At 40.4% G+C, this 27,338-nt stretch overlaps 2 protein-coding genes and 1 long non-coding RNA gene across 5 annotated transcripts in view; 1 reads left to right on the top strand and 2 right to left on the bottom strand.

Annotated features, from left to right (window-relative positions):
- Positions 1-18: 18 nt before the first annotated feature.
- lctlb (lactase-like b) lies at positions 19-5,169 on the bottom strand. Its single transcript, XM_059335378.1, has 13 exons — positions 5,043-5,169; positions 4,757-4,917; positions 4,531-4,618; positions 4,314-4,423; positions 4,076-4,204; positions 3,826-3,921; positions 3,678-3,732; positions 3,241-3,402; positions 2,881-3,158; positions 2,070-2,196; positions 1,753-1,952; positions 1,535-1,598; positions 19-414 (listed from the first exon to the last, which is right to left on the bottom strand). The coding sequence occupies exons 1-13, from the start codon at positions 5,167-5,169 to the stop codon at positions 299-301; spliced, it is 1,713 nt and encodes a 570-aa protein (XP_059191361.1). The 3' UTR covers positions 19-298.
- Positions 5,170-6,517: 1,348 nt separating this feature from the next.
- Positions 6,518-9,311, bottom strand: snapc5 (small nuclear RNA activating complex, polypeptide 5). 2 transcript variants are annotated; one of them, XM_059335381.1, is made up of 5 exons: positions 9,153-9,304; positions 8,704-8,844; positions 8,484-8,611; positions 8,311-8,391; positions 6,518-7,131 (listed from the first exon to the last, which is right to left on the bottom strand). In XM_059335381.1, the coding sequence occupies exons 3-5, from the start codon at positions 8,571-8,573 to the stop codon at positions 6,937-6,939; spliced, it is 366 nt and encodes a 121-aa protein (XP_059191364.1). In that variant the 5' UTR covers positions 8,574-8,611; positions 8,704-8,844; positions 9,153-9,304; the 3' UTR covers positions 6,518-6,936. The 2 variants fall into 2 exon arrangements, with proteins under 2 accessions (XP_059191364.1, XP_059191363.1); XM_059335380.1 differs by lacking the exon at positions 8,704-8,844 and having other exon boundaries at positions 9,153-9,311.
- A 442-nt stretch (positions 9,312-9,753) lies between these two features.
- The window catches only part of LOC131973398 (uncharacterized), a 30,540-nt gene continuing 12,955 nt past the window's right edge, over positions 9,754-27,338 (top strand). Inside the window, exons 1-3 of one of the 2 annotated variants that reach the window (XR_009394568.1) lie at positions 9,754-9,857; positions 11,655-11,767; positions 17,667-17,792. This is a non-coding gene — a long non-coding RNA (uncharacterized LOC131973398). Of the gene's footprint in view, positions 9,858-11,654; positions 11,768-17,666; positions 17,793-27,338 lie in introns of those variants that run through there. The other variant, XR_009394567.1, reaches the window with a different exon arrangement.

The raw sequence follows: 27,338 nt of genomic DNA, 5'->3' as shown, positions 1-27,338 counted from the left end.
GCTGTTTGCAATGGTAACATTCCACAGCAATAGTGTATGAAGAAAATCTAACATATTGCAGGGTTATCCACACTCTTTTGTGTGTCTGGTACTAAATTTATTATAAAAGGCTAAACCAATGTTTTTACAGCAAACACTGTATGCACATCAAATTAATGTAGTCACTAATTAGCTTGAAATTCAGTTCAAATAATGTAAAATGTTCACACATGATGCATTGAAGAAAATATGCACTTATGAGTGTGTGCGTGTAGCTCGTGTGTATATGAGTATTGGCGTTTGTAAACATGCACACTTTCTAGTTCCTCCTCCGCAGCAGGAACATAAGGAAGACAGCACTGAGCAAAATAGAGAGTGTGCACACAGTGGGAACAACGATCTCAGTTACCATCTCCATGTGGCTGGTCAAAGGGTCTGCAAAGCACACACACACACATACATTAACAACTCACCAGCATTATTATGTAGTTCACACACTGCTTATGAAGCGAGTGATGATGCTCAAGCACAGCACTCAAAGGGTTAATATTTGCCCCCGAAATCAAATCATCCTTTATCTGATTTATAATAAGCATGAGTGATTCCTTACCATGTATAAGTCTTAGAATATTGGCAGCAGTACTCCGCTGTTCCTCTAATAAAGAAAGAGAAAGTACTCAGAGTTGATTAACGACACTTTAACCCTTTGAGAACTGCATGCAACTATTTGGGGAATATTACAGAAAGCAGAATTGGCACCAGATAACTGAAATCAAAACTTAAATGTGATTACCACTCATCAACCTGCATGGTTGCAACATGTCCCTTAACCTCATGCTGAAGCTTTGTTTTCTAAATTAAGTTCCAAAATATCAGACAGTTTCACTGGTATTATGGTATCTGAGTAAATTTATAATCCTGCTTTGTGAAATACCCCGTGGGCACAGATAAGCTGTGAGCTTATTGAGTTTCTGTCAAAGCTGCTGTGAAATCAAAAGGGCTGCTTGTGGTTGCAAATTAGATTCAAGCACACTAGGAAAAGATTAAGCAAAATTAAGACCTAGTTGCACACTGTACACATGGAGGACAAGCTTGTTTCAGAGGCATGTCTTAGTGTTAGACTGCAGAGGCTTAATTCTGTTAGTCAGATTTAAAACAGCACAATCACAAAAATGACATTACTGGAAGACATATACCCTTAAGTTCTAAACTTCATCATGCACTGGCCAAACCTTTGGCATTTCTGCATGTTCCTGGGATTTTCTTCTAGCTGGAGGGGCAAACAAAAAAAAGATATCTCAGATATTCTGTTATAGATGTTTTATACTTGCATCATTTTTATTAAGCTAATAATTTGTTCATGTTTTTTTTTCTTCCTTTTTTCTTTTTTTGCAGCAACACATGTTCAAGTCAAATTATAATTCTTTTTTTTTTGTATTGGTAACTGTTGGCAAGTTTTGAATATTTAGGTCAGAATCTTTATTTGTTTACCCCAGCTAGTTGTTCACCTCTGATCATTGATAAACATGGTCAGGGAAGCTCTAGACGGACTGACCTGCAGCTAGGAGCTGGTTGCTGGAGGAACAAGTCTCAACAGCCTTCCTCCTCCAGTTCTCAACCTGTGGGGGGTTACAATGCAATCACATAATTATCACTGAAACTATTTTATGGCGTAATAGAGCATTAACCTGAATGTTTAAGAGGAATATCTAAAATGATTGTCTGGAAAGGATTAGATGCAGGACTTTAAAGTGACCATGTTGTGTCTCTTACCTCTCTCTGATTGGGAAATCCATTGGAGCTGATGATGCGTTTGTAGAACTGAACAGAAGCTTTGGGATAGCGAGGCTTGTTTTTGTTTCTGAAGTCCACATAGTACAAGCCAAACCTCTCAGAGTAGCCTTCATCCCACTCAAACTTGTCCAGCAGGGACCATGCAGTGTAGCCCTTCACATTGACTCCATCTTTGATAGCTGAGACATTACAGAGCGTGAGATTACCATAAAAAATGGATTGGACTGAATACATTTGCTCCAGTTAGCCAAACAAAATAAATGTAGAGGTACCTATACATTTATAAGCTCATTCACCTTTAAGCATCTCATTGATGTAGTCTTTATAATACTGTATCCTCCAATCATCACACAGCTCTGTGCACAGCATCTTCTCAGAGACTCCATTCTCAGTCACGTAAATCATTGGGTTTCCATACTGAGTCTAGATGGGGAATAGTAAAAAAATAAAATAAAAGTGCTTATTTGAGTACTGAGGGGTGTTTTTTTAAATTTAATGCAATAAGTTGTTGAATTAAACTAAGGCTGAGATCATTACAGCTTCACAGCTATGTATAAAAAAAAAACAATATAAATGAGATTTTGTTTTTTACTCAGTTTGTATTTTCTTTTGTTCATTTCATTAAACTGACACTTTTTAACTTCAAAATATTCTCACATCTCAACAAGCATTCTGCATCATTCATTATTATGTGTATGGTTTAAGGATGATAACAGTACCCTTAAACTAGTACCAGTACCAATAGATTAATTCATTTGGAACTCTTCTCCTGAGCATACAGTTGCATAAAATGTCACCACTGCTCTCCATCTAAATGATTTTTACATGAATACATCTGCCAACTCTGTCAAATACGCTGCACTCCACTTCACCTCACCACAGACTGTATTGCTTGTTGCTGCTGCAATAGAGGGCCAATTATATGTCATAAAATCAAAGAACACTTGCAAAACCACAAGAATAGTTTTTTTCTAGATCTGGGTACAAAAATGAGCGAATCTGAAGAGAGAAGTTTAGATACTACTTGGATACTGAGTTATTTCAGCTGATATTTTAAAGGTATCGAGCTCCAATACAGAGCCTTATTCATTATACACCATAAGTCACCTTGACGAAATTGAGCAGACGTCTGAAACCCCAAGGTACGGAGTAGAGCCACTCAGACCCGGGGTCAGGCCATCGTGGGTCAACCAGCTCAGCCAGATCACGGTCACTGAAGTAGCTGCTGCTACTACGACCTGATGGATTGTTCTTTTGGGTGATGTATCGGGTGGTAAAATGACCGATGCCGAGGAAGTCACAGGTTCCCTTGATGTAGCTTTTCTCTTGGGGGGAAAATGTGGGCAGGCGAGACGTACCAAGGCCCTGATGGACACTCTTCCTTCCTGAATGCACAAGGAGTGATTAGTGAATTCCCCAATGGCCTCCAGTGTTACCTCAAGATTAACTGTTTACGAATTAACTTACCAATGAAGTCTTTCATCACTTGAGGATAGTCTCCATGAAAGATAGGTGTGGCAAACCAGCCCAGGTAGAACTGGACATATCTCTCAGCTGCTTCAATGTCTTTCTGGTTGCTGATATCCACCGGCTCTCCCCAGTCTCCAGACAGAGAGATGCCCACCATACCTGCAGATGAGAACAGCAGCTCTCAACAATAAGACAGGCAGTACTGTTGAGAGATGATTACTGAATTAAAGGGATAGAATGGATTTATTTGAAGTAGGGTTGTATGAGAAACCTATCTATAACTACATATCCATACCTATCCCCCAAACTGAGGGCATGCCAGCCGCTATCTACTGTAGTAATACACTGACTATGGATCGGTACCTCATAGAACCCCACTTCAATAAATCCAGACAATCCCTTTAAGTTACTTTCTATTGTTTGACAGTGTTTACCTTTTTGTTTTCCCCTCCATTGTGTGTCATAAGTGTGCCAAACTTTAGCATGTGCCTGTAAAAAAAAAGTTTTACTATTATATTATGAATATGATTTACATTCCAGTTCAAAGTGTTTTTAAAATTGAGTCTATTTGGATTCTTCTACCTTGATTATGTGATGGGCAGCTCTGTATGCCCCTGTTCCTCTGAGCTTCAGTCCAGGAGCATGCTCACCAGTCTCATAGCCTTCAACTGCTACAGACTGATGCAGGTTAGCAGATTATGAGGTATTAGTGTAAAAAATTGTACTTTCAGTAACAAGTAGATACATATGAAGCCAGCTTTATGATAAAAAACCATATGTTTGTAGGCAGGTTTCAGGGTAAAACCCTGCAAATAATTTATTTTGAACCTACCCATGGATTGTTGAAAGTTATCCAGTACTTGACTCGGTTGCCAAATCGTTCAAAGACCAGGTTAGCAAATTCATTGAAATGATTGACCATGCTTATATTCTGCCATCCACCATATTTCTCTTGTAAGACCTAGAAAAGTAAATTGTTAAGGAAGAGGTAGAGGTAGAAAAAAAGAAAAGAAAAGTGCTGTAATATAAAAAGGCTGAAGTTAGGGAGTATCAATGTGTAGTATACCGACCTGTGGAAGATCCCAGTGATACAGAGTAACAATGGGAGTGATCTTGCTCTCCAGCAGGTGGTCGATCAGTTCATTATAATACTGTATTCCTTTTTCATTTATATGGTCCGCTGCAAATTGTATTAAAGTGAAGGTAATGTCTCAGTTGACGAAATTAACAATTTAAATCTTTATGCCAGTTGAGTTCCAAAAGGCTGAATTAACAGCAGTTACTCACACTTTATGCCTGTGGGGATGAGTCTAGGCCAGGATATGGAGAAACGATAGTGGTTTAGCTTCAGCTCCTTCATCAGGGAAACATCATCCTTTAAAACATGCGTGCACACACACACACACACACACACACACACACACACACACACACACACACACAATAGAGTGAAATATTCAGATTCCTTTTGTCCCCCTCTGTTCTCTCCACACACCACACCTGCTCCCCCCACCTTGACTTTATGGTAGCCCTCACAAGAGGAGTCCCCTGTTTCATTTTGTTGGATTTTGCCTTTCTTATGACTGAACACGTCCCAGATGCTCAGTCCTTTTCCATCTTTGTCCCAGGCTCCTTCTGTTTGATAGGCTGAACTGCCGGCACCCCACGAAAATCCTAATAAATACAAAATTGGCAATAACCAGATGGCCAACTCTGAGGAGGTATAATATCACCAATTGTTAAATCATTAATAGGCACTGCTTTTATCCCACTGAAGAAAAGAACAAGTTGTTTTTTACCAGCTGGAAAAGTGCCATAATAGAAGGAGCCGTGGTCGTTCTTTGTCCAGTCGAAGTCCTCAGCCGAAGACAGACACAGCACCAACACAAGCACATGACACACACTGAATGCACAGCGGGGCAGCATGGTCCTCCTGAGCCTGCAGCACAGCAACTGTCTGGTTCTGCTCCAGTCCCTCACTGATGTCTGTGCACACAGGAGAACCATTTTTAACCACAATAATAAACTCAGTCTGGGGCAAACATGTTGTTATAGCCAAGGCACATATACACTGTTGCTTACATCCCTCGTTTCTAACACGAATAAAAAAAATAAGTCATGTAATAGTCTGAGAGCATCCAATGTGATGGACCACAGGGGGGGTCCCGCATCACTAATGCAGAGCCAAATACCCCTTTTGAAATTCAATGGAGTGTGAGCTCATCCTGCTGAGGCAGACAGATCCCATACAAACTATGGTTTCACCTCTGTAAGCAAAGTTAATGTGAGAGAGGTTGATATATTTGCCATGCACAATCACATGACAGAGGACGGACCTTTTCACACTTATAGAATAAATTATCATAACCCCTAAACTTGTCTTCTGATAAGTATATGAAAGTTAATGCTATTTTTTTCATTGTCATCGTTAATATCCAGATCTAAGTTCTTAAAACTCGTAAAATAAACACAATTATTCCATAAATAATTGCAAATCCAGGTGTTCAGCCTGCCATCAGTGTGATACTTCAGCTTCATTATATAATGCAAAATTGAAGACATTGCTCTATGATAAATAAACTTTATTTTTAAAAAGACATTAACCTAAAAAAACTTCTAGGACTCCTGCAATTACGATTAATTGTAATATACATTATTGTCCACCAGTTGCCCCACATATTTAATTTCTTTATTAAGCATTTTTGTTACAGTATTCCTATTGCAAATTATATTTTAAATCAGGAGTGCAAATCAATGAGCATCAATCCATTATAATTGATTTGCAATTTGCTGAATAATAAATTAATTATTATAATCATAATTACCTGTGTATCTTATGAAGAATTCATTTGCAGCAGGTGAGTGTGTGCTGAGCTCAAGTCCCTGGTGAATGGCAGTGCGCCTGGAACAGCAGACCAAGTAGAAAGCTGTATATATCTATTGGTGCAAGCTCTATTGTATGTTGCCTGTTGTAGCACCACCCTTCTCCAGAGCTGTCCCTGCTGTCAGTGTGAAAGCTGGCCTTATTGTGAAGCTCACTGTATTGTTTTAGCTGTTTAGAAAATGCTGAATAGTTTGCTAGTGTAAAGTGTTTGCACTGCATTACCCATTTGCCTGGGTCAGGTTAGGACAATTTTATATAGGTATTACCTCAACTGAATGTGAGATTTATCCTCTTATTGCCCATATGTAAACATTCATCACATCTGAAAAAAACATTACTGTATATTGGCAAATATGTTTGCATAAAACTAAATGTACACATTGTAAAAATCAGTCAGATGAACCCTATGCAAAACATTTTATTTTGTGCTTACAATTATCATCTCTTACACAAATGCATACACACTATCTTCTTATATGGCCCAGCCATACATTATAATGCCAATCCTCAAAATGCACAATATGTCTAGTAAGCTAAAAGCACCTAATAACACTGTCTTACTGCATTTCAGTGAGATATTTCTCACAAAATTTTGACACACGAATGCTGACAAGGTTTGTTGTGGATGACATGCCTTCAATCAGGCTAAGGAGAAGGTACTGTAAGCACCACACATCATGAAACTAACTGTTACTCACTCCATCCAAATAAATTAAACTTCATAAGTGATAAACAGGTGAACAAACAAACAGACGTGTGGTTCTTCTTCAGTGGTGCAAATACTGAAACCCCATAAAATACTGAGAGTCTCAGTAATTATCCTCTTCCTCATCTTCCTCAGGCACAAACTCCAGCTCATTGTCATCTTCTTCCTCCTCCTCCTCCTCATCTTCCTCCTCCTCATCTTCTTCCTCCTCTTCCTCCTCCATGTCAAAATCTACAGCGGCATTCAGTAGCAATTTGGTTCGATTGATTTCGCTCTCATCATCAAGGTTAATATGAACCTGAAACAAAGAAAACAAAATGATGAACATAAACCGCTTGACCACTTTTCAATTAAATCTTAAAAAGCACAAACTAAGTGTGAGAAACTGTTTTGAGAACAGGAAAGAACCTTAGGTAAATATTATCACGCTGCCGGGCACTGTAATATTTTCCTTACAAAACAAAGCTAAAGTCAAAGTAGGCGTACATGTCTAGTTTTAATAGTATGTGTCTGTGAGTTGGACTTTGTGCAAACAATAAGCACCTATATGACTCCTATAGTTGTAGCTTCTAACTGTGCACATTTTCCTGGGTATACCTGCTTTTGCCTTTAAGGTATGCCAACACATGCAGACATGTTTGAAATAGAGATGAATCATGATCATGTCTCTTGTTTAATGCAATGCTAGTTTACAATGCATTAGAGGCAAAAAAGGAGAAGTGTTTCTGATTCAGAGTAAAAAAATATATATAAAAAAACTAGAGGAAAGAACCCCTGCACAGCGTCTTTTACACTTGCAATAACAAGGTATTTACTGGGAAACATTTTGCTACAGAGACCTTTATCAGGTAATTATTTAAATTACTATTTCAATTATTTCAAGATACGATAACCTGATGAAGGACCCTGTAGTAAAACATGCCCAGTAAATATAATATTATAGCTGGTAGTAGACATATGCTCTTCTTCATCGCACCTGTCAACCGACAGATTTAAAAAAAGAAAAATACAATTGTCTAGACAAGACAAATAAAACAGTTTATAACCTCATTCACAGTGTAGTAAACACAGCACAAATCCTATTTAAAAAATAAAAAACGTCTGAACTGCTTGATGTCACAAACAAATTTCCAAAAGAAGGCTACATGTTTCTGAGTAAAAGGAATGATGAAAAACAAAAACAGTCCTACAAAAAAACCCCACACACATGTGCACTCATTTCCTGTCTTCACATTATAATTCAGAATAACTTGACTTTGATGTGGATGTAAATGTAGTCAGTCAGGTTGTGCAGGCCTGCAAGATGCAACGCCTCAGCAAGACTGTATAGTTGCGTATTAAAACCATCTGATCCCCAATTTCAACAATCCACCTTAAGTGTGAATTACTCAACAAACAAGTAAAATTATTACTGAGAATATGCTAATATGACAGATTGTGATCTCTGAGCATTTAGCAGAGTTGTACAATGACTTACCTCAGTTTCTGGGGAAGAGCGTTCAGAGGCTCCTTCTTCTGTTTGAGCACTGATGATAGATTTCAAGGCCCCTTCTTCAAACTGAAACACGGAGTGAACACATTATATATAGCCCACAGGTACTACAAATGTGGGTATAGACCCCCACACTCATGCTGTGTACTCTCACTCACCTTCAACCTGTTCAGCTGGTCTTGTAGCATGACTTTGATTTTCAGGAGAGTCTCCTCTTCCTTTTTCAACTCCTGCAGACGGCTGTGCATCTTTACTGGTACTGCTGCAGTCAGACCATTCCTCAACACTGGAAGTAAAGAAAGAGCAGTAGTCAGTGATGCAGTGTCATGACAGATATTATGTTGATTATAAAGGGGATTGGGAGGCAGCATTTTCAACCTGTCAAAATGTCTTCTAAGTTGTGTTGGGCACGAAGTATCTTCACAAAACTCTTTGGATTGGAGTCTTACAGTTATGCTTGTCCAAATTGGGTGGGATATGACGGGTAATATAGCTAGTCTGCCGATTCTTCACCCACTTCTACAGATTTCAATTAACAATACAAAAATGAATCAATTCTGCATATCACTTATCAGCCACGATAACGCCAAACGGCTAAAACAGAGTATAAAATAGTACAATATAGTATTACTTCCAGCAGTTATAGTAACAAGCACATCGGCTTTTATTCGGCAGTAGCACAGATCGTGTCAATTTAAAAAAAAATGGTGAGTAGATTGTATTGTTACTGCTCATTAGCTACATAAAACAGCAATTTGGCTAAATAGCGGTACCCCAACATATTATTTCCACACATGCAAGTATAAAACCCACTTTGTGACTATTACCTTTGTTTATAAATTCTGCCTACAGCTCCATATTAACGTCGAAATCGGCGATAAACAAGATAACGTGCTCCCGACAGCTTTTGTTTTGAATAGTGATAGCCTAGCTGTTATGCTACAGATACAGCTACTAGCTTAATTTTGGTTCCTGTGGTTATGCGGTCATATCCGGACTTTGTGTTACTTCATGACTATCGGAAATTTCAAACTGACGCCTCTGGAACAAAAGGTGTGTTAAATAGGACAACCAGAGCAGATGTTTAATAGCTACGATGTCTTATTGTGATTCAACACCCATTAATGACAACATCGGACAGTGAAATCTGTTTGCTTTTAGAAGATTAAAAAGTTATTACAAACATTTTGTCAGAAAAGTACTCTGAAGGAAATGACTTAACGCATCACAGAGTTAAGATTATATACAAACAATTATTTACATGAATGCTATTTGTTCAGTTATTCATTTTGTGAATTAATTTCAGTCGAAAATAATCCACATATCCACATTTTATTCACATATCGATGCATTTAAATGATAAAAAAAAACATAAATACGACTTCACGAAAATCACCTAAACACAGCATTGGTAGTGGAGGAACGTTGATTCTGGCGACATCTTGTGTTCAAATGACGGTTATGGTCTTGGCCTTTGGGGTAAAAAGTGGAATTGTTTACTAATTATTTTAACAAAATCAAGTTATAAGACGGTAAGAAACGTATAATTGCTTTGTAATGTACGTCGGTTACGTGGCTAAATAAATATGTTTTACAAACCATAGACATTCCTTTATAAGTTAGAGTCTTTGACACGTTTGACCAGATGGATATTAGCTAGCTAGCCGGGCTAATTAACGAGTATAAATGCAGCTCTTTCTTTTTTGTCGGTTATCAATAGCCGTCCTCCATTCCAAAGAAGGGGTTTGAAGTGGCAGGTGTCAACTTTACGGCAGTAGGATGCCTAATTTGTAACAAATGTAGTTCATGGTATTAGTCTCCCTCATAAAACATCAAGGTCAAATTATTGGAAGTAAAATAGGCCTTAAAAGCGAGGCCTGCTTGCTACTTTAGCAGACTGCTGTAATTGAGCTAATGTGCAAGGTGTACATCTGCCATTCCTACTGGCGTGACTCCAAATAATGGTTTTACTTGATGATAGCAAGACTAAAAGTGAGTGAAACTTAACCCATAAGAACCCAAACCCAGTTGTCCTTAAAGGAACGTGATGGGGGATATACCACAGACCAAGTGGACCACATAGAACACATTTATGATGTTAAAAAAAAAAAAAAAATTACCCCTAAATGTCAAAGATCTGTGATGTGACATATACGATACATTGGGCATTTATGGTATTTATGTTTATGATATTTCTTATTCTAAAATAAAAAACTAGACACATTTTCTGCTTACAGAATAGGGTTGTCACGATATTAACATGTTGATATCAAAATTGTGACCTTAATAGTGCTGTTTAACAACTTATTCAACAAATTATTTTTCAGATTTGTTTTTAAGTAACAAAATAATACATCAATAATAAATCAATAAAAATAACTATTTGCCTTTTTCTTTGCATCTCCATAACATATGTCATAATTGTGACTTTAACTTGTTCATGAAATATGTACAGAACAAGTTAAATGCAATAAAGGACACCCTATTAATGGATTAGAATTGTTAAATGGGTTTAAACTTGGCCTCGGAAAAAAAAAAAGCTTTTTGAAATTAGCCACTTTTTCACATTTCTGTTTCCAGTCACAGCCATATTTTGGAGAAGTAACTTCTTGTCACAGTGGGGGAGGGGGGAGGGGGGTCACCATGGGTTCTTTTGGGTTAAAAAAACAGAGCTTTACAAACATGCTATCAGTATACGGTTGTTAGAAAACGCGCTTTCTGTCAATATTTGTAAATATTTAAGCATTTCCATTCCATGTTAAGGAAGCTACAATCGTGTTTTGTGTGTGACAGTGATGGAGCCCTGCATGTTTATTCAAGTATCTGAGCTGCTCCATGAGCAAATCTCCGTTACACTGAAAGGGAGCAAGTAATGTAGATAACAAATTCAGTGAAAACTTAAATAAATCACAGATGGAACTCATTGATGTGAACCTTGATCAAGATCTGAAACGACTCCTAATCAGTCTTCGAAAATGTTAGAAGAGCCCATTAGGTTCTTTATAGGATTCCTTGACTAAGTCCATCCAGATGTCTGCATTGATAATCACAGCATGCAGGCAGGAATGGGGACTAACAATGGAGCCCAGCCAAGAGGAGAGCCTACCTGTTTCTGTTCACACACAGACATGAAAACAGGACTGCTGAAGGTTCCTTAATGTATAGTCGTGTAATTTTATATTTTATCGTGATGGCCTGTAGTGCACTTACCCTTATGGCACTTTTGTGAATATCTTAATGGTCATCCTGTCTGTGAGTCTGCATGCTTATTTATTCAAGTTCATCTATAAACCACACATTTTTGATACTGTTTGTTGTCTGTACTTCAGGTGAGGAGCAGCAGCTGTCCAGTGCAATGCCACCAGTGAAGACCCCAGGACCAAAACACAGCAGGGCTGGTTACGGGAGCTGACAGGAGGGTGTCCATGTGTCTCTGATACAGGTAAGATATCAAGTTTACCTCTCAATTTTGCTCCTAACTGTGCTTTTCTGAGCTGCAGTGCAAGCAGTGACAATATACAGATTTTATAGTAAAAAGATTTTATAGTACTAAATTATTGCACTGAACTGAATCATATGTCAGGATCATTTTATTGTAAAAATGTAATTTAAACATTTAGTGCATTGGGGACTTATATCAATTGGATTTTAAAGCTTGTTACAGAGTAAAATAGTTTTAAAATAAAATAAATGGGTTCTTGCCCTTTTAATGATCGCTGTTCAACCCAATGTTCGACACTGTATTCAGAGCTGAATTAAAACATTTGAAACCTAGCAGGTTTTTTTCCAAACACAATATGAGTCAAGATCTTGGTAATGAAATACATCATGCAGTGATGTTTCTGATATCAGTGCTTCAGCTGGTAAACTGCTTCTGAGGGAGACGTGTGAGGGAGATACTTAAGATTGGAATCCATTAAATTTGTGTCGGTCAACTAATGGACTAATTGACTGTTCATTACTGCACTGTACATTTGCCGTGTTGTGGTATGTGACCATGTACAAGAACATTATTGTTTTAAGAGCCAAGCACATAGTGAGCCTTTGGAGGGTGAAACTGGAGCTGTGTGTCGGTGTAGTAGAGACCTTAAGGATTTTGGGGTCAGACAAAAAGGTGCTCTGAGGCCTGCGCCCCGCTATCGCAGCTGCCGCTCTCCCACCACAGACACGAGAGGCCCCACTCTGGCATGAGGGTTTTAGTTGGAGCTGGTTTCAGCAGCTTGAAGGTGGCTAATACTGTACAGTTATCACTCTGCTCCTTGAGAGCTACAGTTGCCTTTTCCTTGTCATCACGGAGACTCTGTTGCTGCTACATTGCAGTTTCTCCCCAATCAAAGCGCTGCCTGGCAGGGCTTGAGCCTGGTGCTGAGGCCCGGTGGCAGCTGAGGCCAGGGCACAGTCACCCTGCGTGCCACTGCGAGTGGTGCTTGTGCAGCGTTTGAAGGTGCTCCCACCGTCTGTGGAATGCAGCGCTGGGCGTGTTGGATGAGGGGCCTCCCAAAAGGGAGAGGAGGCGGGGAACACAGAGGAAGGGGAGGGCTGACCTTTGAACACTGCCGTCAGGAAGTTATGACTCAATTTTCAATTGCAGCAGTAAAACTCAGAGTAAGAGCATGGAGAGAGAGGAGGAATGAAAGATGGAGGAAGAGAGGGGGAGGGAAGATGATGATACAGATTGTAAGGTGAGGCCCAGAGAGATAAGATTGTAAAACAGCAGTGAAGCGTTTGTGAAGTCGTTGGGGTCGGTGAGTCACTGGGGGGATCATGGCTTCTCTTGCAATCACAGCTGAGAAAAAACAGAACATGGCCAGCATTGCTTGTGATTTGTCTCTGGTTCAGAAACAAGGCACAGAGCTTTACTCTGAAATCTGCTTATGTGTAACAAAGTTGAATATCTTATCTGATGTTTCACATGACTGTGATGAACTTTAGGTCCAACCATCTTTAGGAGGTGAAGGGAAAGGTGGGGGTGGCTGCCCCAGGATGTTTCCTCTTAAACATTACAGTGATGTGGACAGGAGCCTCAGGCGCCTATGAAAGGAAAGGACTCATGTGGAGATGCAGAGATGTGGAGAAGCCTTTGTTTCCAAGGAAGTACCTCAACCTTTACATTTCCTCTCCTGAACTCCCACACAAACATATTCATGCAAAATGGCACGCACACTCAGTGTGACAAATGTGTTAGAGTTCATTTATTGTAGGGATCGACCGATTATCGGCCTGGCTGATCGGCTAAAATATTCACCATAGAACTGAAGTGTAGATATGATCCATCAAAGGTTACACAAAGGCAGCACAGTGAGGACACTGAGATATTTTATGCACCAGACGTATAAAACAAGGACCTGGTGAATCCAGTCTGCAGTGTATTTAATTCGCTTTACTAAGAGACAAGAGATTGTACAGTAACAATCTGCTTCATGATTACATTTTGCATCATATCAACACTTCAGACTTGCAAACTCCCTCCTCTCTCTTGCTCTCACTCTCGCTTTCTTTCTTTCTTGATGTACTAAAGGAAATTTCCAATGCAGAAGAATACCAAGCAATGAAAAAGTCAACATAAAAGTGCAGTAAAAGATCTCCTTTGCAGCATTTAATTAAACATGCTTAAAGGTATATAAGATCTGTGTAGGAGTCTGTGTTGTTATTAATTTAGAGTAAAGAGTTTTATTTTTACTGGAAATGTATATTAGCAAATGTATGTACATGTAAATGTATGTATTGCAAATGTTTGCCCTAAAAATGACATATTGGTGGATCCTTAGTTCATTGTAATCAGCAAAAACTTCTGCACGTACACAGAGCCAAAAATATATGGGCGTATACTTTGGTAGAGAATACATGGATGTGGAAGTGTACTGCTACTGATGCTACATATTTTCATTTGTGCACACATGGATTGATGTATGTGGGTAAAAATATGCCTTTAGACACACACACACACACACACACACCCTTGCATGCAGTATACAGTGCCAGAAGAAGGAAGTGTGTTCATATTTCATGTTGTGTAGTCATTGTAATGTAGAAATCCCCTACATGAAAGTGAAGACGTAGAATAATAGTCCAGTTTGCCTTAGTTCTTTGCACATTGAAACTTTTCACACTAAATCCGTCAGCTGCTTAATCCCAGCGGGCTCGTTGTCACTGCATCACAGAAGATGATTGATAATAGTGTTAATCACCAGATTAACCACAGCAGTGTGGTATGATCCACAGTGTGGTTTTTGTCTATCAACACTTGTGTGTGTGTATAGCTAGGTGCCCACCGCAGCTATGATGCTGTCCTCATTCGTCAAGCAAGTGTAGTAAAAGCCAAGCATTTCTCCCTTGTCCAACTGTAAAACCTGATCACGCTGCCGTCAGCGTTTTATTATCTGAAGCACCTACGTACCAGAGGGCGCTCTGGTCTCTGGTTCTTTGCCGTGTTCATGACAGGCTCAGGAAAGCGTATTTATCCCGTGTTCAGATCTGATTTCAGTGTGCTTATGTGGTTTTTATTTGGCTTACAGCTAAACTGATCTGTCCGGAGAGGTTTTAGTACATTTAGTCAAATTGGAAAGGATGTGCAACATGTTGTGATCCCAGGGAAGTGAAAAAGCAGAGTGACAGAGTGGTGGAGGTCTGGTTCTCAGACGTACCTTGGACACATGGAAAACTGCAAAGGGGCTAAAAGCACTGGCAGATCCTGGATGTAAGGCAATCCAATGTGACCACAGTAAAAGGCTGTTGATTTAGGTTGAGCTAAATCGAGTGAGCTTCTTTATGTTGCAGCCCGGGGAATGCCTCAGATCACGGCATGAGGTTTGGGCCCTGATATGATGTGGTTTGGTCAGGGATGGCAGGAAGGAGTCTGGGGCCGGGGCTGAGGAGAATGCCTCTGTCACAGCTTAAGTTTGTAAACTAATTGACCACCCATACACAGCACTGCTGTTCCACTGGCCTTTCTCTCAAGACTGACAAACAAGCCCAGAACTCAAGAACACCTACACCAGACCAGGCAGACTGACTGTAGTGTGATTAATTACATTTTCCCTTTTCCTCTCTCTCCTTCTCTTTCTTTCTTGCTCACTCTCTCAGTCTCCTGAGCCTGGTGTATTAGTCTGTGTAGTTCACCTCCCTTGGTACCCTAAACTAAACATCACTGTAATGTCAGACCAGCCAGAAGGAAATCCACTGTTTTCCTTTTCTGCTGTCATTTCATGATTCATTATTAGTAAGTCTGCAGGCATTTTTCTCTTTTAGTGAGCCTTTTCGATCTCACATGTCCAACTGCCTGGTTACAAAATGTGGTGAAAGATGCTTTGGAGAAAATAAACAAATCATTTTGACCCTTTTCACCACAACCTTAAAAAAGTTAAATATGATAGGGTCATTAAATAAGACTCAGTAGAGCAATGGGCAAAGGAAAGTCTAAGACGCTGATGCCAAGGACAAACGTCAAATGACAACACAAGGTCAGATTACTCCCAAAGGACTGACTGTGATCATGACATAGTATCACTAGGTAACAGAGTGTAATCAAAGCTGTTGCCCTTCACACATGTAGTACACATAAGGAGATTGTTCGTTTTAAGATGCCTCCTCACTTACTAAAAAACTTGGTTTGGTTTAAGTTAGGGGTGGCACCTGGGTTGACTTTGAGTAGAGCGTGCAGGGACATGAATCAAAAAGTATGCTGCAGAAATTACTAAAAAATCATAAATTGTGGTATTATTCCCTTTACGTGCTTGTCATATGATAGAATCATCATAAACATGACCGGTTCTTCACACATGGGCTCAGTCTGACATTAAACAGACTTTTTACTAAAGAGCTGGCAGAATAAAGTCTGGTCAAACTGATTCAGACATTCTCACATACAGCTCCTCAGGGTAATATCTACATAAGTTCAGGGTTGCATTACATGTGTGAAAGGGACTTTTTTCTGTCTTTGTGGGACCATGTGGCTAAAGGTAATGCAAGTCAAACGTTTAGCTGGTTGATTTTCAGTTAAGAATGTGCTCCTTTGGGTTCCATGTTTTGGCTGGCATCCCAGTTGTAGTTGGTGAGAGACTGAGCTGTTCTTATCATTTAATCTAAAGCAAATATTGACTACAGAGGTTTGGGAATTCCTGGCATTTCTCATGAAAAGACCATAGTGCAGGTACTGCACTCATGCCTTTCCTACTGATTTCCTCACTCTCATTAACCAACCTCACCACCTCAGCCAAAGGCATACAGTGGCCTATCACAAAGTAAATGACAATTGCTAGCACTCACACATCTGTTTGTTAAATATGAAGCTACAGCTAGAGGACAACTTAAAATCAAAACTTGAGACTGTGGGAAAGTGCGAGCTTGACTTTGTCCAAATGCAACAAAATATGCCTAATCGCACCTCTTACACTCACCCATTAACATGTTATGTCTTGTTTATTTATGCCTAGTCCACAGGTACACAGGTACCTATACCTAGTACACAGGTATTTTTGAAAACAAGTTTTTTTTCTCATCTGTTCTTAAAGAATTGTTGGTTACCCAAGCACTGTTTAAAAAAAAAATCTCTGCCCAAATGAAAACAAAGACATTGGCCTTTCAGAGCCCTGAAAAAACACTTTTTTCTCCAAGTTGTTCCATCAACTAGAAATCCGACTGGGTCTTACCAAAAACCAGTGAGGTTGGTGGCGGGGTCTGTGTCATGGGAGTGTTGGATTGTGAAGTAGAGTAACTGTACATTTATATGTAAACATGTAAATAAGTCCTGTTAGGAAGGTTAGAACCAGATCTTTTTGGCCATGTCCGCCATGAAACGTGTCTACACGTCCACACTGGAAACAGAGTTCCTGAAGATCATCACTTTGTAAGGAGTTTTACAAAGGGGACTTTTTTTGGTGACATAAAAGGTGGTTTGTTTATGTACGAAATGGCAAAATGCATAGAAAAAACTATGTTTCAAAAAAATTCCTGTCTAGGTGTTGACAAGACATCAGTTCAAACAAGTTTTCCCAGGAGCAATGACTTTTTAGCTTTAGCTTCATATTTAACAGAAACAGACAAGAAAGAACTGTCTCAATATTCTTATCTTACTCGCAAAAAGAAAGAAAAGAAGCATATTTTCTAAAATGTGTGAAATTTCTAGTTGCAAAGAAAACTGTAGACCATTTCATGTCACCTAAAGCACTGTGTCATGTTGCAAATATTGTGATATTCCCTCTGTGAAGTCCATGTGTATGTAATGAGGTGATGTCAGCAGTCAGCTGTGAAGATGGCAGCCGATGCTTAAAGAGGTATAAGGCAGAGCAGGCCCATTGGTTGCAGGAATGTGTGAACACAGTTACAAAACCATTTATTTACAGGGCCTTCCACAGTGAGGTCTAGCACCCGCAGCCCAAGTGCAACCCCAGGGAAGACACAGCTGCGTGTGAACGTTGTAGCGCCAGCCCTGCTCACTTTGATCGGCCGACATGAGAGCAGCCCTGATCTCGAGGAACACCACTCATCTTGTCTGATATTCTGAGTGCACAAACTGAGACATTCCAGACGTGTGAACTGCCCGTGACAAATGATCGGCCTTTGGGTTTTCAGCTTTCACATGCTGTGGGCTTCTTGGCACGGTGAGGTGGGTATTGGGCTGAGGGTTCTCTGCGACTCCGGTAACTGGATCGGCACCACAGAATGTGGACAGGTTCTGGTGTGGATTGTTATGTTAGAGAGGGCCTTCAGGGTAGGGCTATGATTTAATATAGACCTTTGTCAACGCCGGACAGCCTGCACTCAGAACACTGACAGGACTGTGTGTCATTTAGTGGACCGTTGACAGTATTAAATCAACTTTATCTTAATCAACCAAAGTTGGTTTCGTTTTAGTTTCAAGTCATGACCCTTCGAGAAGAGAGAAGTGAAAATAACATCTATTACTGCCAGATTAGTCACTGCATATTAGGGGGTGATGTTGGTTTTGATTGGATTCCAACTCTGCTCCAATTTCTTCTGCGGTTGCATGAAATATGCCCTTTTTTAATTCACAACTGGAGTCACGAGGTGTGCTTCATGTTTTAAAAGGCGTTATAGAAGCCCATTGACTTCTCCATTTCATTAAACAGGCTTTGCACTGTGCCATAACTGATGTCATTTCACTATTTCCTGTCATTTCCCAGCACAGGCACTGTTCCACATACCCTTCTCCAAAGTCCATCCAGTGGAACCCTGACATGATTGATTCTTTTACACTTCATTTGTAGCATTCATCAAAATTCCATTCAATCATGAAACTTGGGCTGACTACTGTCCAAAGTAATCTAACCACAGCAAAAGAAATCCTTAGTCCTCCTGGGACATACTGTTGATTTCCCCAATGAACTGATGACATTTGGTCATACAGAGAGACAAAAAAATACTGCATCCATAATGTTCTGCGCCCATGTAGTCCTAAATTAATTTCCTGTAAAGTTTGCCTTGTGTAGTGGTGTCACTCAAAACTGTATACAATTCTCATTCTGCACCAGCAGCCTGTTGCACCAGCTATGTGCAAGTTCATTCTTTAGATAGAGTATAAAGTCCACAATAAACGGTTGAAACTAGCTGATTTCATACAGCTGTGTTGATATTTGGTTTACACCACGAGACACAATAGTGAAGAGAGTAAAGGCTAAAAATAGCTAATATTACTTACCTAACAACAACAAAAGGTTAACAAAGACAAAGCATTATGATTAGGTTATAACTATTTTACCTTCATTTTTAGATGCTTCGGTGCAAAAAACAACAGTGACATTGATTATTAAAACCATCAACTACAACATAAGGTAATAGGGGTGTGACGATACTCTCAGCTCACGAGATGAGACAAGACACGATATTGGGTTCATGAGAACGAGACGAGATTTTAAGAAAACTACAATGACAAAATATATGACTGGACCAATAGACTTTTATTTAACTGAGTTGCACATGCATTTTGAAATGTTTTATTATAACTCTTTACATGCATGATGTAAGCATGAACTTCCACAAATTGAAACTAAAACCAAAATTTATAAAAGTTAAACTAAGATACATAAAAAAATAAAATCCCCCAGAGGGATTAATGAGACTCCGGTTATGGTTTTCTATCGTCGCATATATCGACATTATCGACCGTGATCACATACACAACGGATTAAAGACGGGAGACGCAACTGTGGCCGCCGTCGCTAACTGTGTCCGGTGCTTGTTGTAAACAAACGGAGATGCTAAGTGAACACCTCCTGCAGCAGCAGCACATACACACTGTACTGCTGCAGAGCTAAGTGTTAGCCAATTGGCAATTTGCAGACTCCGGCTCTGCAGCTGAGAGAGACTGCTGCAGGAGGACTGTGCCGCTTCGATTCACTCTAATGATTTTCAACGAGCCGCCGGCCCCTGCAACTTCATTCTTGCTGCTTACTGCTTCCCCTCATTCTCCTACTCTTCTTCTTTTCATTTTACTGCCCCACAGGTCACAAATAGAAGTTTGGATAACTCACAAATGTCGCGAGACTGATTTTTAACGCAACAAGAAATATCGTTGAGTTTGCGACACCCCTATGAGGTAACATTATGAGTTATTATATCATTGGGCAGATGAAATGTAACTGCCAAATGAGTTATCTGTTGTTGTTTTTTTTATCTGTATGCACTTTATTTAGCTTGTTTACAGACTCCCCTAATTCAATTGCGTGTCTGCTGCCAGCAGGTCTGTGATCCTCTGCATCTCCGCTCGTAGAAAACGAAAGCACAAGTATAAATCAAAGTCATAATAAATGTCCAAAGGGTGCCCTCTATCACAGAGGATTCATTGACGAAGCAAAACAGCCAGTATAAAATCCTCCTTCTCATCCTCATCCACCTTTTAAAATGATGTGTAATGACAACTGTTATTTTATAGAGGACTTTACACCTACTAAGGGCTAAGTCTAAGATTTAAGTTGTAACCTGTGACTATGTTGGAACTATTTCAGCTGGTGTAACCCTTTAAATGTAAGTAGCACATAAACTAAGACCTTAGTTAGAAAATATGTTCAAACAAGGCTACACTTGAAGATTCAAGTGCAGGACTGTTTGGAAGAAGAATATAGCTGAACACTGATTTCTAGACCGAGTTTTCTCCCTGCAGTTCCTGGTCCGGTTGCTGGTTTGCAGTTGAAGTCACAAGCAGTATTTGCGTGATGTCGCCCCCCCCTCACATCTCCTACTTTTGCTACACCCTGGTGCAAATGGAGATTACTGCCAGAAAAAGTCGACAGCAGATTTAGCAAGAATGCCTCCAAGATCTTAACTACTCCTGTGCATGTGTGAAAGCTTGCACATGTTCATGTTTGCATTCGTGTGCTTTAGTGTTTGATGTACTGTTAAGAGGCTGATTGTAATCGAAAATGTCATGTATGACCAGCTGTGGCGTGTCTCAAACATTGTCTGATTCAAATTCAGACGCACACCTTGGATGAAAGACTGATTATGTCATTTTTCAGTTGCAGCTAATATAATAAAGGTAAAGATGCTTTCATATAAAACACACTTTTGGCGAGATATTGCTAAGTCAGAGTGGTGTTTCATTGATTTGCCCTGGCATAACACTATTTGGCGTACTGTTAGTTGGAAAAGATGATGCATTAAGGCCGGCTTACATGTTGTATTTAGAAAGGACACTGAGAGGTAGCAGTATATTCATTTTCCCCCCATAGCTGTGGAAGTAGTCCTTCACGACTGCGGGTTACATTGTGGGATGAGGGAGGAAGTGTTGTGGAAGGGCTGTGGGGGCGTTGCTAGGCAACAGGGTGGGCAACTTGGCGTAATGAGCGTGGGGCTCAGGAGCTGTCTGCTCAGTGTTCCAGGTCCTGACGAGAACAGACAGGCTGGCCTGGGACGGCCTGCATGGAGCTGCCACCGCGGCCACCTGCTCACAGCAATCATCACCAGCGCTCCAGCCAGCCACCGATACAGCATACAGACCCAATTAAGAGCCCTGCATGTCCCCCTCCAGCCAGCCATCACTAACACTCCTGCAAGTCTGACAAGGCTGTCTTTTTTCCCTTAGCAAATCTCTAATTAACAACGTTGGTAGTGGTGAGGCCCGGGCTGTACAGAGCTGCTGAAAGGGGCTGGGACTCTGCTTGGGTAATCAGCTTAAATACAGGTTTATTTCCTGCCCCCTGTGCCTTGCTACTTCCAGCAGAGATTGCATTCTTTTATCTGTTTATCTCCAATTTCCTCTGACTTGTAACGTGTCTCCTAGACACACTGTCACCTCCACTTAAGGCCAGACTGGCTGCTCCTGCGATCAGATGGTTTCAGAGCAGTGATCAGAGTTGGTTTTGGCAGGGCACAGCTCTCAACAGCATCTCTGTCTGTTCCATTCCTCCTCTCCCACCTCACCGAAGGCCTCTGATCTTAGCTGCAGAAACACTACTGAACATCTAAAGGATCAAAGATTCTCACATGGAAATATACCCTTTCATCACATTATGATTAATCATTTATAGTTTTGTAAAGAAAGTTTCTTATTAAAAGATAGAGATCAATCACAAAGTTCTGTTCCTGTAACTGGCCAGATTTTAATTTGTTATAATAAAAAAAGTAAGGGAGAAAATTATATTGTGAAATGACCTCATTACCAGAGCCGGATTAAGAGAGCTGTGTGTTCCAACTGAGAGCAGAGGAGGCGGAGGAATTTCCTTTCAGTGGGGAGGTGTTATTGTTGGAGCCCTGTGCAGAGCCGCTGGATGAAATATCCTCTTCCCCAGTTTGGGATTGACTTTTGATACAGGACCGCCACTCTTGATTGTAGGGAATTATACCTAATCACCCGTCTTGAGCAATTCAGACAAAAATAATATAGACTGATTTACATTAAAACGACAATTTTAAGTGAAGCGGCCATCCGTATGATTATTGAATTTGCACTGTATTTTATTTTCATTCTTTTCTGGCTTGTACAGAGAGAAAAGTTGGCTGTCATAAGTGGTCAGTTTTCCACAGATTTATGCTGTTGGATTTAGATGTTGCGATTAATAAGATTTGTTCATAATGATACAGTATTGCACTCTGTATGACTCTGGGTGATGTATAAGACTTGATGATCAACATTAAAAGAATAGGCTGACTGTATTTTCTGTGACATCTGTAAAAATACATCTGTGTTTTTTTCTGCTCTTTCCCAGAAATGTGAATAATGGTGTTCACTGTGGGGGACAAATGTGAACAGTGTTTTTTTTTGTTTGCAATGACATGCTTAAAAACATGTTATTTGTTCATTTAGTCAGAGCATATTAATAATCTTCTCAATAATGTGGTGTCTGGGTTGACTTACCTCTAAGCTAGTTCAGCTAATGGGTGTAAATGTGATTTTGAGTTTCTTTTTCTGTCTTTATGTGTTAGCACTGTGAACTGGTGACTTGTTCTCACCCAGTGCATGCTGGGATAGGCTTCAACCCCCATGATCTTGAACAGTTTAAGCTGTAAAGGAAGTAGATGGTTGGATGGATGGATGGAAGAATGGATGGATGTATAGTTTAGAGGCTGGTCAGCAGAGGGTGCTGTTCATCAGAAGGGGAGAACCCTCTAGCATTTTTGTAGAGTGACTGCAATAGATACAAATAGCAAACTTGTTGACATTTTAATGATCAAAATATTTTATTTCACTTTGAAGGTTTGTATTAATTATTTTCACCTCCAAAAAGTACAGCTATCGTTTGGTATTTTCTAAATACCACACCCAGTATTTCTTCCTCAATATTTCTTTCACTTTATATATAATTCAAGAATCAAGATACAACTGGCTTCATGCTGCTGTGTAAGACAGTCAGTTCAAGGCATTCGCTGTGATGATATTAATTTGAGCTGGGTAAAGCCGTGACAGCTCAGGTGTTAGTTGACAATCTTCAGGGGCTAAATCAGATAAACCACTTGAGCAGCACCTGGAAACACGTCTCAGATAAGACACCATGCAAACACTCTCTTTCCTGTTCACGCATCAAGACAGCCAGAGTTCATCTCTACATCGTGTCTTTTTCCTCCTTTTGTTCACTAATGGCAATTTCCATTTCTTGATGTTGATTTATGAATAAAAGCCTATCTTTTTCTGATAGTTGTATTTGCTAAATTAGATAACCTAAAGGGCTGCTTATTTTTGTTGTTTTGCTTGCTCAAGACGCTTATTACTTTCAGTAAGTGGTTGAATTGGGAAGGCTGAAAGCATATTGAGCTCTCCTTTCATTGCCTACCATGCATGGAAACTTGTGTGCTGCCCAACACCCAATCTGTTCCTGTACAGGCAGTGGTTTCAGCGCAGGAGGTTCAACAAATATCTAAATGAGGAGATTTGGGTGTGGGGCTGAAGAGAGGGGAGCAGTCTAGCACCAGGCCTCACCCTTTACCTGCATTAGGTCATAGCCTAAAAATGGGGGTGGGTGTCAGTCACCACCTCAAACCCCCTGCACTCTGGTAGCCCCTCTATGACTGATCGTTCTGAACATGCAGATTTTTTCTGTTGTGAACAATGATTTTGTAGTACCAAGTTCTCCAGCCGGGCTGTGAAGAGAGGAGGGGAAAGAGGGAAGGAATGATAGAGGGGGGTTTCTCTGGCTGGCCCTGGTCTGGTAGGGTCTACTCTGGTGAGCCTGGTCTCCAGGGCCCTCGTCTCACTTAGCCCCTCAATATCCCTCTTTCTCTCTATGAGGCCAGTGCTGCTCTGGATGAAATTTCAGCAGGGGTATGAGGGAATGGTTCATGGAGTTTAGCACCTTCTTAAACATACGCAAAATAAATGACTTCTCCTAATGCTCAAATTGGTGGCAGTTTGATGATCAGGTATCACTGCCCTTCAGGGCTGAAGCACCTCATTGTTTTACTACAGCTCAGTGAAAGAGCCAGTCTGTACCTGTTGCTTCTAAGATTTTTTTTTTAACTAAGTAGGGAAAATGCTTGGTAGCATGTGGTCTGTCGGGTTCTCTGAACTGTCTTTTTTCCATGAAGTCAAAGTAAAGCATTTGACATTTTAAGTTAAGCCTGGCTACTGATCTCTCCTCCTCAAAATCCCTGCCCCCTGGCTGGGATCTGCGTGTGAATTGTGAATCAAATGAGTGGCTTAAAAATGGTTCAGCCTCTCTCTTGCTCGCACTCTTTCTCTCTCTCTTTGTGTGGTTTGGTAAGGGACTGTTTAGGCTCCTCTATATTTGGTCCATGTGTTAAAGATTTTGAGCAAAAAAAGAGCAAGAAACACATAATCTAGAAATGCTTCCTCACTTTTCTAAATCTCTGTTCCTTCCCCAGACATGTGTCAAACTCAGAGTCAGACCCCTGCTGTTCTGCTGCACCAACAGCAAGGCCTATACTGACAGACTAGATGTGTGTGCTTAGCCTCACTGATCAAATTGTCTCCCCCATCAAATAAATCTATCACGCTGCAAATACCTGAACTGAATGAGATGTCAGCCGTTTTTTGACATCACTAAATGGCACAGTTTAGTTCACAAAATAATCCTTTGATTTATCCAACATATTTTTACCCCCTAAGGAAGACATAATTCCCATGCCAAGCCTTTTAAATCATACCAGAGTTGGCTTGTTAAACTGCCTTGTGTATGAAAGTCCACTGAATTAATGATCAGTGAATCAGGCAGCTGGGTCTTTGTCCAACACACAGCCCGATGTAGAGTTGTGCTTAAAAACAACTGTACACTACGGTGGCAGACGAGAGCAAACGGCTATAACGGCCTATAACATTGAGAAAGTGCTGCAGCTTCAGAAACAATGGTAATTTAAAAGCACATATGAAAATTCAGAACAAATACAACGGAAACATGCTGAAAATGAAAAAAAAAAAACATGCTGCAAAAGGCCGAAACAAATTCAAGAACAGCAAACATGCCACAAATACAGAAATGATGCAAAGTCACAAAACACACCAAAGATAAATGCAACAGAAAAATGCTGCATATCCAGTCAACAAAACAGAAATTTCCCAGGCCTGAAGAGGTAGTGCCAAGTGGATTATAAGAATATTATTACATTTAATGAAGCTAGCTGCTAGCATGCTTTCATGCAATGCTGGTAACAGAAAAAAGTTACTTATATGGCAATAGCAGTGTGCTTTTCAAGCTGTGACAAGAGTGTGTGCATGAAGCATTAAAATGTTCCATTTTACTCATTTAGTAACTGGCTAATTAGTTAGCAGGATCGCCTGCTGCTGTTTCTGTTGTCACATTTGTTTTGGATTTCCACGTTTTTCAAATTGGTGTTTTATCTGAAGTTGTGGCATGTTTCTACTAATGGAAATGTTGTGGCACGTTTGCCTGTATTGGCTACCGCAGTATATTTACTATCGGTGGAGATGAACCAGACATACTAGGCATACTGTACAAGTATGTCAGCTTCATGGTCAGTTCTGGACTGTTGCTGACAGTTCTTTATACAAAATGCAGAGTGAGCTGCCCTGTTTGTCTTTCCACAAACATCTCATTTTTTATTGTTCAAAGGGGTCACAGGAAAGTTTGGAAACTTTAAATCTCTCAGGGACAGTGTTCCTGCTTTAGAAATAAACATAAACCACATTGTTTTGTCGCTTCACCCAAAGAATGTTTTTAGTATGCTGTTTGCAAGTAGATTTTGGGAAGTTAACAGCATGAGGTAAAACCTTTACATGTGAAGTGAAGGACAGTGGACAGTGGTACATCGGTGTCAGTTTGTTATTGTACTGCATGCCTCATGGCTGCAGCATGTCACTTTCCATCACTTTCCCAGGTTAGCCCTGTGTAAGGCTTTAGGCTGGCCCGCTGTTTACAATACCTCCCATTCAGCCTGCTGCTCCTCAATGAAATTTCTATTTATAGAGGCCACTGGCGTGCAGAGAGTCATCTGCTTGTTCTGAATGAGGTCTGGTGGTTTTGACAAGGTTAGCTGGATTAAAGCATGGGGAGGGGGGGCTGAAGGACAGGTCACAGGGGCTGGTTGGGGTGAGAAGGCCACCACGAGAAGACTGGCTGCCTTTATTGTATGTGATGTTCAATGTCAGCACACTATTTAGTTAAATGCCGGACATGTGATGAAGCTGAGTTAGCCAAACATTTACTCAAAACCGAAACTCCAGTTTTATCCCTTTAATGTGGCGTTTGTGTCTGCCCTTCACCTACACTGACGCCAAGTATGCATAGATTTCTGTTCTCATGACGGGAAGTCAACATAAAGTAAGAGCTGTTACAACCAGTCAGCAGTGTCATGCACATTGATGTAATAACTTTGACAACACTGCCCTATAGATGGCCTTACACCCCCACCCATTCACCCAGCCAATGGCTCACTGAGGAAGAGGCATTCTCCAATCAGAGGCCAGCTGTGTAAAAGTGGGGCTTTTCAGCGCCTGAAAAATATTTTTGACTGATGCACTAATGACCTTAATGTCTGTTGTCAGTTTTCTTAAAAGTCTATTGCTGTGCCAGAGGACTTTTTGGCTAATGTTGCTGTTGTGTTGAGGAAATGTTTTCTGTCGAATTCAACGTGGCAGAATAGAATGGGGAAAAAATGTCAATTTCCTTAATCCTTCCAGAGTTTTTTCCCCTTCTGTGTCTTTGTTTTGATTCCTTGGTGTGTGATGGTGTTTCCCACACAGTGGTGCTGCAGCCAACTTGCCCTGCTCCATTGTGCTGCTGGCCTCTCTTTGAACCTGTACAGCTATAAACATGGCTAAGTGCTCTCCATCAGAAGCGGGCTTGCAGGAGGACAATACTGTGACAGGAATTTGCTGTTCACTGTCCCTAGTGACACACACTGGAGCAAAAGGGAGAGGGAGACAAGAGCCTGGATGAGGCACTTGAACAAAGCTCAGTTACTACAGCCTCTGACCCTTGAGACAAATCTAAGCAGAGATGTCTGTCAGATTTAAGGAAACACCCACAAACTACTTGCACACATACTCACGACATCATCGTCATCATCTGCCTCCCATGTTCCTCCAGCCTCAGGCTATTATCTCCTCCTAGCAGAGTTCAGCAAAACCTAAACAGGGAGCTGATCTT

Source organism: Centropristis striata, chromosome 6 (genome assembly GCF_030273125.1).
Source record: "Centropristis striata isolate RG_2023a ecotype Rhode Island chromosome 6, C.striata_1.0, whole genome shotgun sequence".
Lineage (NCBI taxonomy): Eukaryota > Metazoa > Chordata > Actinopteri > Perciformes > Serranidae > Centropristis > Centropristis striata.
This window is presented reverse-complemented; position numbering and strand designations above follow the sequence as displayed.